Source organism: Trematomus bernacchii, unplaced genomic scaffold, assembly GCF_902827165.1.
Source record: "Trematomus bernacchii unplaced genomic scaffold, fTreBer1.1, whole genome shotgun sequence".
In the NCBI taxonomy this organism is placed as follows: Eukaryota; Metazoa; Chordata; class Actinopteri; order Perciformes; family Nototheniidae; genus Trematomus; species Trematomus bernacchii.
The window spans coordinates 1,000,961-1,013,740 of NW_022987966.1; the positions used below are offsets into that span (position 1 = coordinate 1,000,961).

At 41.6% G+C, this 12,780-nt stretch overlaps 1 protein-coding gene across 1 annotated transcript in view; it reads right to left on the reverse strand.

Moving 5' to 3' along the window:
* kcnk6 (potassium channel, subfamily K, member 6) overlaps window positions 1-12,780 on the reverse strand; it is a 35,925-nt gene that overhangs the window by 9,233 nt on the left and 13,912 nt on the right. Inside the window, exon 2 of the mRNA XM_034115901.1 lies at window positions 7,492-7,884. Coding sequence (XP_033971792.1) covers window positions 7,492-7,884 — 393 coding nt within the window. The remainder of the gene's footprint in view (window positions 1-7,491; window positions 7,885-12,780) is intronic.

Genomic DNA, 12,780 nt, shown 5'->3' on the forward strand with positions numbered 1-12,780 from the left:
AGTCGGGGGAACTCACAATGAGCACCAAATAAAAAGTGTGACAGCTAACAAATAACTCAGAGGACATTTTCATTTCTAAGGAACCCAGCTCTCAACCTGCTCTTCCTGGAAAAAGGAGCAGTGAGAGGTGCTATTTCTCACAGGGGGGTGGGAACGGTCAGATTGCCCTCAGAGAACAATCACAAAACATCATTCATCATTAGCCTCTCAAGACAAAGTTTTCAAACAGTTCTTCCTCTGGAATATTTATGAAAAACCTTGTAAAAACATCTGCACAGACTAGTCATAACCCCGGCAATATCTTTCCTGTCACGTTGGTTTAAAAGCTGCCTTTTCAGGGGATTTCCTGCTTTCTCTGTGCAACAACAAAATGCTGCCTTTTTTTCCCCCTTTCGATGAAGAGGAGTTTCTGCAGCAGACAGATGAGGATCCTGCAGTGAGGTCAGAGGGATCTGTCTACTCCTGACACCTTTCTCTGTGCCTCTGCCGGGTCATCTTTAATAAACCTCTCCTCTGCAGGCATGTAGTAGCTCTGTGTGACCTCAGAGCCTCAGCAGGCTCACTGAGTCATGTGACCATGCTAGTTTTCACTTTCACAAACCCAGAAGTGCAGCAGGTTTTATATTCTTAACAGACACCTCAAATTAGATAAGAATGTAAAAACGCCACAATGACCCAGTGTTAGTTGAAAAATACCTTTAAACATGTTTCGATGTTTGAGACTGTAGAAACACATGTTCATGAAAATAAGGGATTATGAGATCAGTTATATTGATAAAGAACTAAATGAATAAATAATAATAATAATTACTGGATTAAGTCAAACCTACCAACATATCCCCAGCAGCTTCAAGCCACTTCAATAATAAGCAGGTTTAAAACAGAAAAGGAAATGCACCACGAAGTGTGTTGGTTTTAGTTTGAGAGCAGGGATTGCCAAAAAAAAACTTGGTACTTATTTTTCATTTATTAATCACATCATCAGAAGGAAAAATGATAAAGAATCATGATTATGACACACGTACGTCAGTATGATATGACCAACTACTATCAATTATTTCCTCTAAAAGTTTTTTCTAGTTGTATTGCAGGAAACATTATTGTAAATATGTGGTTGCCCCCATATGATGTTTTTGGGTTTTAGTGGCACTCAATAGATGCTAGGAATGTGGTTAAAGAAAGTTGCTGTTCCTGTTTTGTCCTTTAAATATTTTAAAAGTGTGTGTTTGGTGAGGGGGGAGGGGGAAGAAAGGAAGGCTAAAATGTTACTACTTTACTAATTAGAAATTGCCCTGTGGAGTTTTCTTGTAAACCAAATAAAAGTCATGTTCACATAAGGTGTCACAATAATACACTGTGTATCCTCGGGGCCTAACGCATGTGTTGAATACAGTTTGTTTCTGACTGATCAGCAGCTGAGCTGCCACACGAGGCACACAAACAAGAATATTATGTAGTATCCATTTACTCTGTATATTACAGATCAGACGGCAACAGTGTTTACATTACACACGTAAATGAATCTCTTCAAACTAGTGACAGTATAGCACCTGAAATGATCGGTCTCATTGCTAGCTAATGTAACTGCAGGATTCTCTGCCCCTCTGGGTTTATATCCTCATGATTAATCGCCCTTATTGGAAGTTGTTTGGATAGAAGTGTCAGCTAAATGTAATTTAGGCCCCGCTCACACGGGACCGTTTGCGTTTATGCACAGTATGCGTATTCAAAAAAGTCTTCTGTTCACATGCATTTGTTTCATTTAACGTGTCTGTTCAAACGAGGCCGCTGGAAACGCTGTAGTACATATGCTGGGACTGTAAGTGGCGCTGTAACTTCCGCCAAAATACACCAAAAGCCGCGAAGAAGAGCAACCCGAGCAGCCCCGCTGCAATGTTGCCATGGCTACCCTTCTGTTTAAGCCCCGAAACTGAAAGAAACCGAAAGAAACCGAATCTGTGGATATTGCATCCCGACCAAGAAGCACGTCTCCGTGGAGAGGACGGCTCAGAAAGAGAGAGATATTCTCTACAAACACCGGGTGAGATCCTCCTTTGTCAATATAATGGATCAATGCATGAAATCTGACTCTGTTTATTTTGTTTAAGGAGTATATTGGGCGTTAACAATTCTGGTTTGCCTTTTATAATATTATTTCATTCAAGAACCCCTTGTGCGTTTAATTAACACAGCTATTTTTGATAGTTGCTACAGCAGTGAGCAGGAGAGGTGGGGCTATCGTTATTTTTTCAGGAAATATTCGTATAGAGGTGATTACACGGACTCGGTTGACCCCCCAGAGCGTTTCGTTTGCAAATCTATTCACCTTGGGACCCGTTATTGTTTGTGGGGTCAGTTTCTATCGGCCTCGTGTAAATAATAGGGCTATACGCACGCGAAACTATGCAGATACAAGCAGTTTTCTCCTCGTGTAAACGGCGCCTTAATGATGCGTAGACCACAGCGTTGCTAGCGTAAACACATGTGACTCACCTGAAACCCAAGAAGTGGCAGCAGGAGCACATCCCAGACTCTGCACTACATTTTAATAAAAACATTTTACAGCCAAGTGTGCAACCATTACTGGAAAGGTAGTGAAAGTAAGTAAGTCAGGCTTTTCACCGTTTTTTTAACATGTCTATGGTATATTTTATCTGTCAGTTCTAATCCCTCAGCCACAATTTAGCATTTAAAGTACATTTGTTTGCCCGAGTAAATGGGGCGGATGGGTACTTCATTAGGTCCGGATCACGATGAGACAACACCTTCTTATCAAACATATATATCAGATGACCAAGCCTTAAAATGAGGAAGTGTGTGAGCCTGAAACTGAGACTGTAGAAACTCTAGACTAAACGTTAACCACTTACACACCACAAACAAACGTGCCTAAGTCATGGCTAGAGTGAGGATACTGATAGACTGAGAATAGCCTGCCAGTTTTAAAAGTTGTTAAACATTCAAAGGGCTAACATGACTTTAAGGATATAATATGAAATATTATATAATATTCTGAAATAAACCACTAGATTAATGCTAGGTATTTTCTTGAGTTGTGTTTCTCAATACTTTCAAACCTAGAGAAATATGTCATTTTAAATCAAGTAAATCAACTTGGTTGTTTCTAACTATAATTTAACAGGATGAAGGATTTCAGTCATTAGACATCAGTATGCTACGTTTTCAGAGAAACATTCTGAGCAAATGTTAGCCGTTAGCTAGCAGTTAGCCTAACCAGGCTAGAGCCTCGCAGCGGGGAAACTGTTGCGCGCATAATTGCGCTGCATTTGCGCATAAGGTGAATTGCGCCGCATTTGCACATGAGATGAGGGCCCCTTCGCAAGGTGAGGCCCCACACAGTCTGCGTGATCTGCGTGTAGGGAGGGGCGGGCCTGAGTTTTTGTTTTGGACACCTCTGTGGATCCTGAATCAGCGGCGCCGGATTCATTTCAGAAGTGTGGGGTCCAAAAAGTGCGTGTGTATGTGATGGTCAAAGAAACGCTAAATCTACAGGCATTAGCGGAGTGGTAATCACTCCGCCTCTGGCTACAGGCATGGCCGTATCCACCATTGAGGTAATTTTTTCAAGGTGTATATAATAAAAGTCGTGAAATAACTGCACATAATTAACAGGGTTCCTTGTAGTGGTTACATTTACTGGCAGTGGGGGCGCTGCATAACTACGCAGCCTGTATTAAAGCAAACAGAAGAAGACAACATTAATTTATGCACTCAAGCCCTTTTTTTGAACAATAGAGGCTTCTCAATACTCTAATTTCCCCTCCTCGATTCCTCGGACCTCCGGTAGTGACCCGGAAATGGATTTCAGCGCGCCATGTTGATGGACATCTAATTTCTCTAAATGCACATCGAGGACCGAGCATCGAGCGTCGAGGAGGCTCTCTGGAGGAGCTATAACCGAGGATACACTGATGGCTCCTCCACGGCTCCTCCGCGGATGCATTTCCGGGAACGGTGGAGGCGTGACGCACGGCCGGACTTATCTCAGCCAATGACAGCTCTGCATGCATCCCCTGGATATTATTTTATGAACTGCTTTCATCGCGACGCGATGTTTACAGTGAGAACAGCTGTGAGGTCCGTGCAGAAAGCAGAGCAGTGTGTAACATATATATCACTCGGTATAACAGGCCTACATTACTCTCTGTATTTGTATGCTGTAGTTTAGTAGATATCTACAAACAAAGAGTCCATCTTTTTCTAAGACCATTTAGTGCTTCACATAATAAAATACACAACGGCTGTAGCCTGATGATATGCTTTAGGAGCTGTAGGTGTGTGTGGTACAGTGTGTAGGTGTGTGTGGTACAGTGTGTAGGTGTGTGTGGTACAGTGTGTCGGTGTGTGTGTTGTACAGTGCGTAGATGCGGCGGACAGACGGGTCTCAGTTGGTTTGGTGTCCGATGCTTACTTTTAATACAACTTTTGGCCCGTAATTTCAATTCCCCATTTCAGCGACCAGAGAGAGGGGGGGGGATATATCCAGTCTCTGATTGTGTTACGTTATTATGAGAGTGCTCTCATACTTTAAATTGTATACATTTATATAAATATATTTGTGTGTATATGTCCGCATCTGTAGCCTGTTATTGTCAATGAATTAAAAGTAAATATATAAGTGGTCATGAACACATCTGTCCATCAGACAGAGTGCTGCTGTGCCTCCTGTCATCATTAACGGACGTCTCTTTAAACCGCTCAGAGGAGAGGAGTTCTCATTTCTCTAACCGCCTGCTGCTTCCCCTCCACTCTCCTCGGTTCCCCTCCTCGGCTCCTCCGCTCGCATCTCCTGTGGGCGGGACTAAGTCTCGAGGATAGGAGTCGAGGATAGGAGTCGAGGAGGGGAAATTAGAGAATTGAGAAGCCTCTACACTCTGAAAATGAGACTTTTCGTGGCTGTCCAGGAGGCTTGGGCACTTTTTCCAGTTATTAAATCCGGAATTTACAAAGCTGTAGTTTATTTCACAGAAGGCCCGTTTAGTGGTTTTGCAAAGAATTAACCACTCTCTGTTTTTGTACCATTCTGCATTGAAGTACCTTTCTCTTTGCCCAGACGATCTAGCGGTCTCCTTTTTATCTACAATTAGCTGTGCAGCTTTACCCGTCTCAATGTCCCGACCACAAACCTACACGCAGTCGGAACCAGCCTGTTTCGGTTCAACGATGCCGGCGGTTTTGACAGTCTCAGCGGTCGCAGAGCTGCTGCTTTGGGGTTCATCTGGCTGCGCTGGTTCTAGGGTTGAAGGGCCAGGCTCCGGAGTTGTGGATGTCAGGGATGTGACATGGAAGTTGTTGAAGTTCAGTTTTGTTTGACTGTATTTTCTTTTCTTATGCGCTGGGTCTTTTGACATGTTTGCGATATCAATAGCTACGTTTATCTAGATAGGTTAACGGCTTACACAGATCAACGTAACAAAGAAACAAATGTAAGCTGTTGGTTAATTGGTTGTAATGTACACTGGATACATTTGAATGGTGGGACAATGTCCTCTTTGATTGGATTAAAATGTACATATTCTTCCTCTTATGTGTGCCTGCTTTATTTTACCTAATGCAATATATGAGAGCCTCTGTCGCTGAGCCTGTAGCTAAAGAGATCGTCTTATCTCCTCAATTTGCAAAAATAAAAAAATATACACAGCTAGATCAGATCGCGTTCTTTTTAGATGCGACTATAGAGTTGAGGGGAATTATTGAAACGGGATGTAGTGTTCCGCTGCGAAAATGTGGGGCAGGGCTGTAAAGTGGGGGGGCCAAGGCCCAGGCCCCTACTTCCGGCGCCACTGTCCTGAATGCCTGGATCTGAAGTTGTCAGAGAAACAAGCTGAACTAACAACAGCAGCAAATGGGCTCCTGGCTGTTTGTTTTGTGAGGAGCAAAGTTGGTGAAACCCTGATATTTTTATGTGAAAGTACTTTTTTTTCCTTTTTTTTCTCAGATTGAATCTGCTGGTCAGTTTGTAGACTCATTAACCTGTTAAGCACCAAGCCTGTTTTTCATGTTTCAGGCTCGAAAATGACATGCCCAAAACAAATGACTACAACTTAACTTCTAAAAGGGTTATATGAATAATTTCTTTTATCAAAGCAAGGTTACATCTGTGAGTTGGATGTAGAAGTCTCAGAATCAATATAGATGTTTTTTATTTTAAAGAAAATTCAGATTTTACATAGTAAAAAACTGTAAATTATAGTGTCCGTCCAAAAATTGTTTTTTACAGATAGTGAAAACTACCCTTGGATGATGGGTTAGTAGACTAAAAGCTTTAGGAATCCAAAGTACAACATATAATAAGTACCCTGTATCAAGATTGATGCAAAACAAGTGACATTTGACCTTTTTAGAGAGGTTTAGCCAAAACCACCCCACCTCTGAGGTGATTTGGGTGAAAATGTTTTTTTTCCATATCTCTGGCCCCCCTTGGTCGATTTTGATGGTTGACACCTCTTTCTGACCGATAGAGCCAATAGAATCGAAGGGGGAGGCCCCCCCCACACACACACGTTGTGAAGAGAAGAGGTGGAGGCTTCGCGCATGTCATTTTGCAGCAGAGTGGACCGATCTCTCGCTCTGACATTTGGAAACGAAAAAGCAGTTTTATTGCTTATGGATTATCAGAAATCATTTCAAAGAGGACACAGACACATTGGATTAACCTATGGATTAACTGCAGCATCTTTTTTTTTGTCGTTTTAATGCCATTGAAGACCAGTTTTGACCAAGGTAAGCTATGTCAGCGTTTCTAGCTACCTAGCTCCACATGTTATGATGTACGCTTTCGTTTATAGCGTCACAAATGTTTATCACTGAGTGTTGAGGTGGGCACCCCCAGATTCTGTGTCTCCAGCTGATGCAAAACCAGGGGTTGGCTGTGCATCTAGGATAAGTAATAAGGGAGTTATGAGTGAGTTTAGGTGCAGAGATAGGTTACATTTTTTCGCTCGTGGCTAATTCAGAGGCTGAGTGCTAGCATTGTGGGTTTTTTTTGGATTTTTTTTTTTTAAAAGATCAGTTAGCTGAGTTTCTTCCCGTTACATGGATATAAAACATTCATAGTTTATTAAATATTAAGATTCCTTAGACGTTGTTTCCTGCAAATGACGCGTTTATCCGCCCGGTACCGGGGGGGCGGTACATAACAGGTTAAAGAGGAGACTTCTGCGGAAAATGTGGCTCCTGCTAAAAACCTCCCAAACCATGAACAATTAAGTAATCCTAACTGAGAGCAGACTGCAATGACAAACTTTGACAATCCCACACTACCTTTACGACACAAAAAAAACTCTTGTTATTGTAAGATTGAGAGCCCCTAGTGGCCGAAAATTACGTTTTAACCAAAGAACATCGAAATTGTTACGTCTGTTCCTGTACTGTTTTATAATAATATCTACAGTTTGGCTGAATTATAGTTGTGTAAATGGACGAACACAATTTCTGATGTAGGAAGGAAATATTAACAACTGCACTCACCCATGACAGCGACCTGGTACAGCGACCTGTACTGCTGATTGGGCTGCGTTCCCGGGACAAAATCTCCCAGTCCGATAGTGCACAGCGAGATGAAGCAGAAGTAGATTCCATCCAGGAAGGACCAGGACAGCTCCACCGTGCTGAACACAGCCGCCGGCGCCACGAAGAAACACATCACCACCAGGATCAGCAGCAACAGGAAGTGGACGATGGTGGCAGGCCGAGGCTCCAGGCCGGAGCGCTGCAGCAGCCCGACGGGGGCGAGCACCAGGGGGAACATGATCCTCTGCACGCAGGCCGTGAGCACCAGCATGGTGAAGGGGACCCCGATCAGGGCGTAGAGGATGGAGAACGCTTTACCAGTGTCCGACAGAGGAGTGGTGTGACCATAACCTGCAGAGGAAGGAAGAGGAGAGGCACAAGAGGAACAACATTCAAATGGTGAAACATCAGGCAGTATTTAAATTATCTGTAGATGTCTTAAAGCCTTGAGCCCTGAGACAAACAGACGGATCCTTATTTATTAATTGTTTTACTCCAATTAGATGCAAATGTGCATACATATTCTTTATGATTTACACTTTTCCTACATAAGATTTTTTTTTTAAACCAATGCAATATCTAGGAAAGCAACATTTTAAATTGTTACCCTTGTATCATGGTTATCCTTTTACCACCAGATTTGTTTCCAATACACAGCCCAAATGGCATATAGGTCTTCCTTATATTAGGAAATATTATGATTTTGAAGCAAGTCCTAAATTAAAAATAGTCAAGATTAAGGTTACATAACATTTCATTTATATTCTATCTGGTACCACTGAATGTGATTACTGGTACAGTGCTAAACTATTTATTTTAGATTTCAGTAGTAGCAGAAAAAAAACAAGTAAACTCAAATTCTGACACAGCAGTAAAGCCACTAGGTCTGTAAGTCCGGTTGAAACAGTAGCACATACTGTAATTGTGTCTTGATGGTAGGCTTCAGCCAGCCTTACGGTTGAGAACAACTGAAAATCAGTAACACTGTTCAGTATCAGCACACTAATGCTGGGATGAAGAAAATAAAACCCAAATTACTTCACACAAATACCTTTCCAGCCTGCCTACAGGGAGATATCCTTTATTTATCATCTAAAATGTTCAAGCCACAGATAAATAAATAAATGCATGCGTGTACCTGGTTGCAGGAATTGCACATTCACGTTTTTTCCATTTTCATATATGCAGATTAGCCACTTCCAAGTTTACATTTCATGAAAAAAAATAAAAACATCAATCATAATTCTGGGGAGACAATCTCTACCAGACAGCACTGAAACTATTGTAATAAAAAGCATCCACTGACTGGTCCAGGAGTCAATCATTCTACTGTCACATTAAGGTAAAGTTATTAAAGTTATAACAGTGATGCAAATTAGTCGCTTTTCGGCGCCTCCCGCTTTTTTAACGCTGATTTGGGACAACTTCTCACTTCAATAAAGAAGAAGAAATCGAGACCGCAAAATAATTAAACAAGCGAGTGCCTGTTTTTCCTGGCCAAGGACAGGTTCCTTGAACACAACACGAGCGTAACGTGTCTTTACGTGGTATAAGTCTCGTCTGAAAGGAGTGTAGACTAGAGTGCTGACGGAGAGCACCGGAACGCCGCTCCAGCTCTTCAAATATTGCAGTACCCATAAGGAGCCGTACATGCCGCAGTGTTTGCGTGGCTGTGTCTTTAGTTGTAAGCACAGTGGCGATCTGTTGTTATTAGCATCTGGTTAGCTAGCTATGCTAACGAATTTAAAGAGCTTTTCTACAACCAGGTGGAAGAGAGCTCTCTCCTGAGAGGCTCAAATAACCTCAGCTCAGTGAGGTTAAGGCACACCTTGATATGATCATTATAGTTATTAATGAGACATTAGAGACTAAATGAAAAACAGGTATAAAATACTATATGACAGTAACAAAAAAGTTGTTAAAAATAACAAGAATAGAGTTTGAAAGGAGAGTGATTTGTAAAATATCCAAAAAGAAAAATCTGCTTACAGTTCTGTTTCATATGGGTGTTGAAAGATGTATCCATAGATCTCTTCTTTTTGCTCTCAAAGTGCACCAGATTGATGCTTTTAACTTCAATATTTAAAGGGGACCTATCATGCAAAATGCACTTTTGTACGTCTTTTATACATGAATATGTGTCCCCGGTGTTCCAGGGAACTCACCAAGTGTCAGAAAACACAACCCTCTCTATTTTCCTCCATACCCAAATCTCTAAAAAAGGGGCTGCAACGGATCTGATAAAAACTGATCCAGATTTGAACACTGTCCTGACGTCAGGACGGTGGCGCTACGGCTATTGGGCCAACTCCACCAATCAGGAGGAGACAGCCACGGCCATTGCCGTTCGAAAGCGCTGGAGACGCTGTAGTACATATGCCAGGCCTGTAAGTGGCGCTGTAGTCTGCCACAAAAGCAGCAAGGAAGACTTGGTTGCCATGGTTTCCCTTCTGTTTATTCTCCGCTGTGGCTTTCTTTCTCCCTCCCCGAGGCAAGCGTTTGCTCCCGCTGCAATGCAATCCCTCCCCGTCGAGGCAAGCACTGTAATTCTCTCCGGTTAGTCCACCAGCAGATGACAAACACCCACCTCTCCGCCTCTTCCAAGGAACGAGGGGACCGTGCGGCAGAGTTTCAGTTTCAGTTTCTTTCGCCGGTCAAGATGTCCGTTAAAGTTTAAATCTTCCGGACAAAATTAGAAAATTGCCGGTCAAAGGTCTTCTTTGTTATTTATTGAGCTTTAAAACAAATGAATAACGACTCTATATAATAAAACACGGAGGACGGAGATCTCTTTTTCTCCCCCTCTTCTGACAGCCCAGCAGCTGATCAGAGCATGTCTCCCCTCTCCTGCAGGGGGGCGTGGTCAGCAGAATCAGACCCGTAGACAGCAAACAGCACATAGAGCGAAATGAGGCATGGCTAAAATGCATGATCTGTTTGGTATTTTGAAAACAGAAACGTATAAATATACCTTATATAGGTATGGCCATACAATATATCATTTAAATATAGCATGATAGGTTTCCTTAAAAAAAAAAAATCCCCCGCCACACTTAAATCATGTCCACATGGATAGGATACTAAATACATTTGCACACATCTTGTGTCCATATCTTTCTGTTGTGGTGGTCATGCCACACCGTGCACGTGCATGCGCGAGTCATGGTAAGATATCTGGATTAAGAGGTAGCTTTTTCTTTGCAAAGCATGAAAGAAAGGCGAAATGAATGGGCTGTGATTTTAGTATTTTTAAGCAGAGGTTGAGTTCAATAATTTGTACGGCCCTCGGAGGATGTTGTAAAAATTGAAAGGAAAAAGGTTCCCCACCCCTGGTGTAAATAATAATAAAAACCCTTGATTTATATCTTAACATCTCTGTCTCCTATTGATCAGAGTATATTATAAAGAATAGCCAGTTAATTGAAGCATTATAGCACAGGCCTTTGTCAGATGGTATATTACGCTGTTTTTTTTCTGCTTCGAATAGTTCTCTCTTTTTTCACCATACGTGCGTTTGCATCCCTGTATAAGCACACCACAAATAAGTAATGAAAACAAAAACAGCCGCAGTTTAGAAAGAAAGACATTACACTGTCACAGAGACATTTGCGAGTAACAAAGCGAGTCACTGCGTTTGAGATCATAATATCATTTGATTTGCATAGGATCTAATATGAAACTTCTGCTTACTTAGTAAGCGAGTTTAAATCCTTTTGAAATTATTATATTAATTGACCAAAATCATTACTTAAATGAAACAAAGCTGGACTTTTGTAAAAAGTGCACCTTTTTGCACAAAAAATGACAGATATCCACCAATTACATCCAATCATGCTTATACAATATTTTTGAGTGCAATGTAACAACGTCAAATATTATGCTATTTTTAGGCATATATTATGGGTCTCAGATATATAAAAAACATGTCTATGATGTGTTTTGCTCAAAATACCAAACAGATCATGCATTTTAGAAATCCCTCACATCCCTCTCAGCCCTGTTAGACAACTGCAGGTTCGGGTCCTTAGCTTGAAAAAAAGAAAAAAGAGGAGGGGGAGCTAATGCCTGCTCAGAATTCTACCCAGATACAGCTAAATGCTGCCGTGATGAAACAACATATTGTGTTCCAAACCACATCAAGGATTATTCCTGAAACAGTATGGAGCTCAAATGCTTTTCTCTTGCGGGTTTACCACAAGGTGAGTTCCTTTTTGTTTCCTGCTTTTTTACACATACTCTCTCCAGTACTGCGTTAGCTTTGAGTGTTAGCATGCTTGCTAATGTAAACACAGACCATATTGCGTCCAAAACACGTCAGGCATTGTTTCTGATAGCAACTTTCTGCTAGTGACGTGGGTCCACTTTTCCGATATTACGTCAGATCAGACGCAAATCTAGATCAGCTACATTGTACCTCCGTTTTCAGAGATTTGGGTACGGAGGAAAAGAGAGGTTTATTTAATTTTCTGACACTTTGTGAGTTCCCCGACACACCAGGGACACATATTTATGTATAAAAGACATCAAAAAGTGCATTTTGCATGATAGGAGACCTTTAAATAACTAAATGAAAACATACTGGATCAATGGAGCTATGCTGAAAATACTGTAAAGTAGGATGGATAATGTTACTCAACATAAGAACTTTGAGAATTAAAACAATGACATCCTTAATATAATGAAGCTCTGCTCATCACTGATTTTGGGCGATGTGTTTAAACGGTGCTGCCTGGCGCTCATTGGAGTCAGACAGGAGACTGAGTCAGAACAAAGCTTCCTTTATCAAAGTCAGCCGCAGGTTGTTATCCGTCATCACCAACACACAGGAGCAGACACAGACATGTTGGTTGGATCTAACTCTGGGATCACTTGTGTTTGTCTACAGAAACGGGCTGGGGGAAGAATGGAGCACATGTTTAAACTGAACCGCCTATTTTTGGATTAGCCAGGAATACTGGCATTGTCAAGACACTTTGAGCTTGACAGTCTATGGTTTTATCACATTGCTTTTGTTGACCTTGAGACTCATGTCTGGGAGATAACACATCTGTGAGGCTGAGAAATCATCATTCAAACACAAACTGTACATCTGTGCCACAATACATGATGTCACTTTGAGTCAAGAAAGACTGGGATGGTGATGCCCCCTTACAGCAGAGTATTAACTACATTAATAATAAAACATATAACATTGGAGTGGTGCAGTTGATGATGTATTTCTATAGGACGACCGGGAAGTTAGCAAGG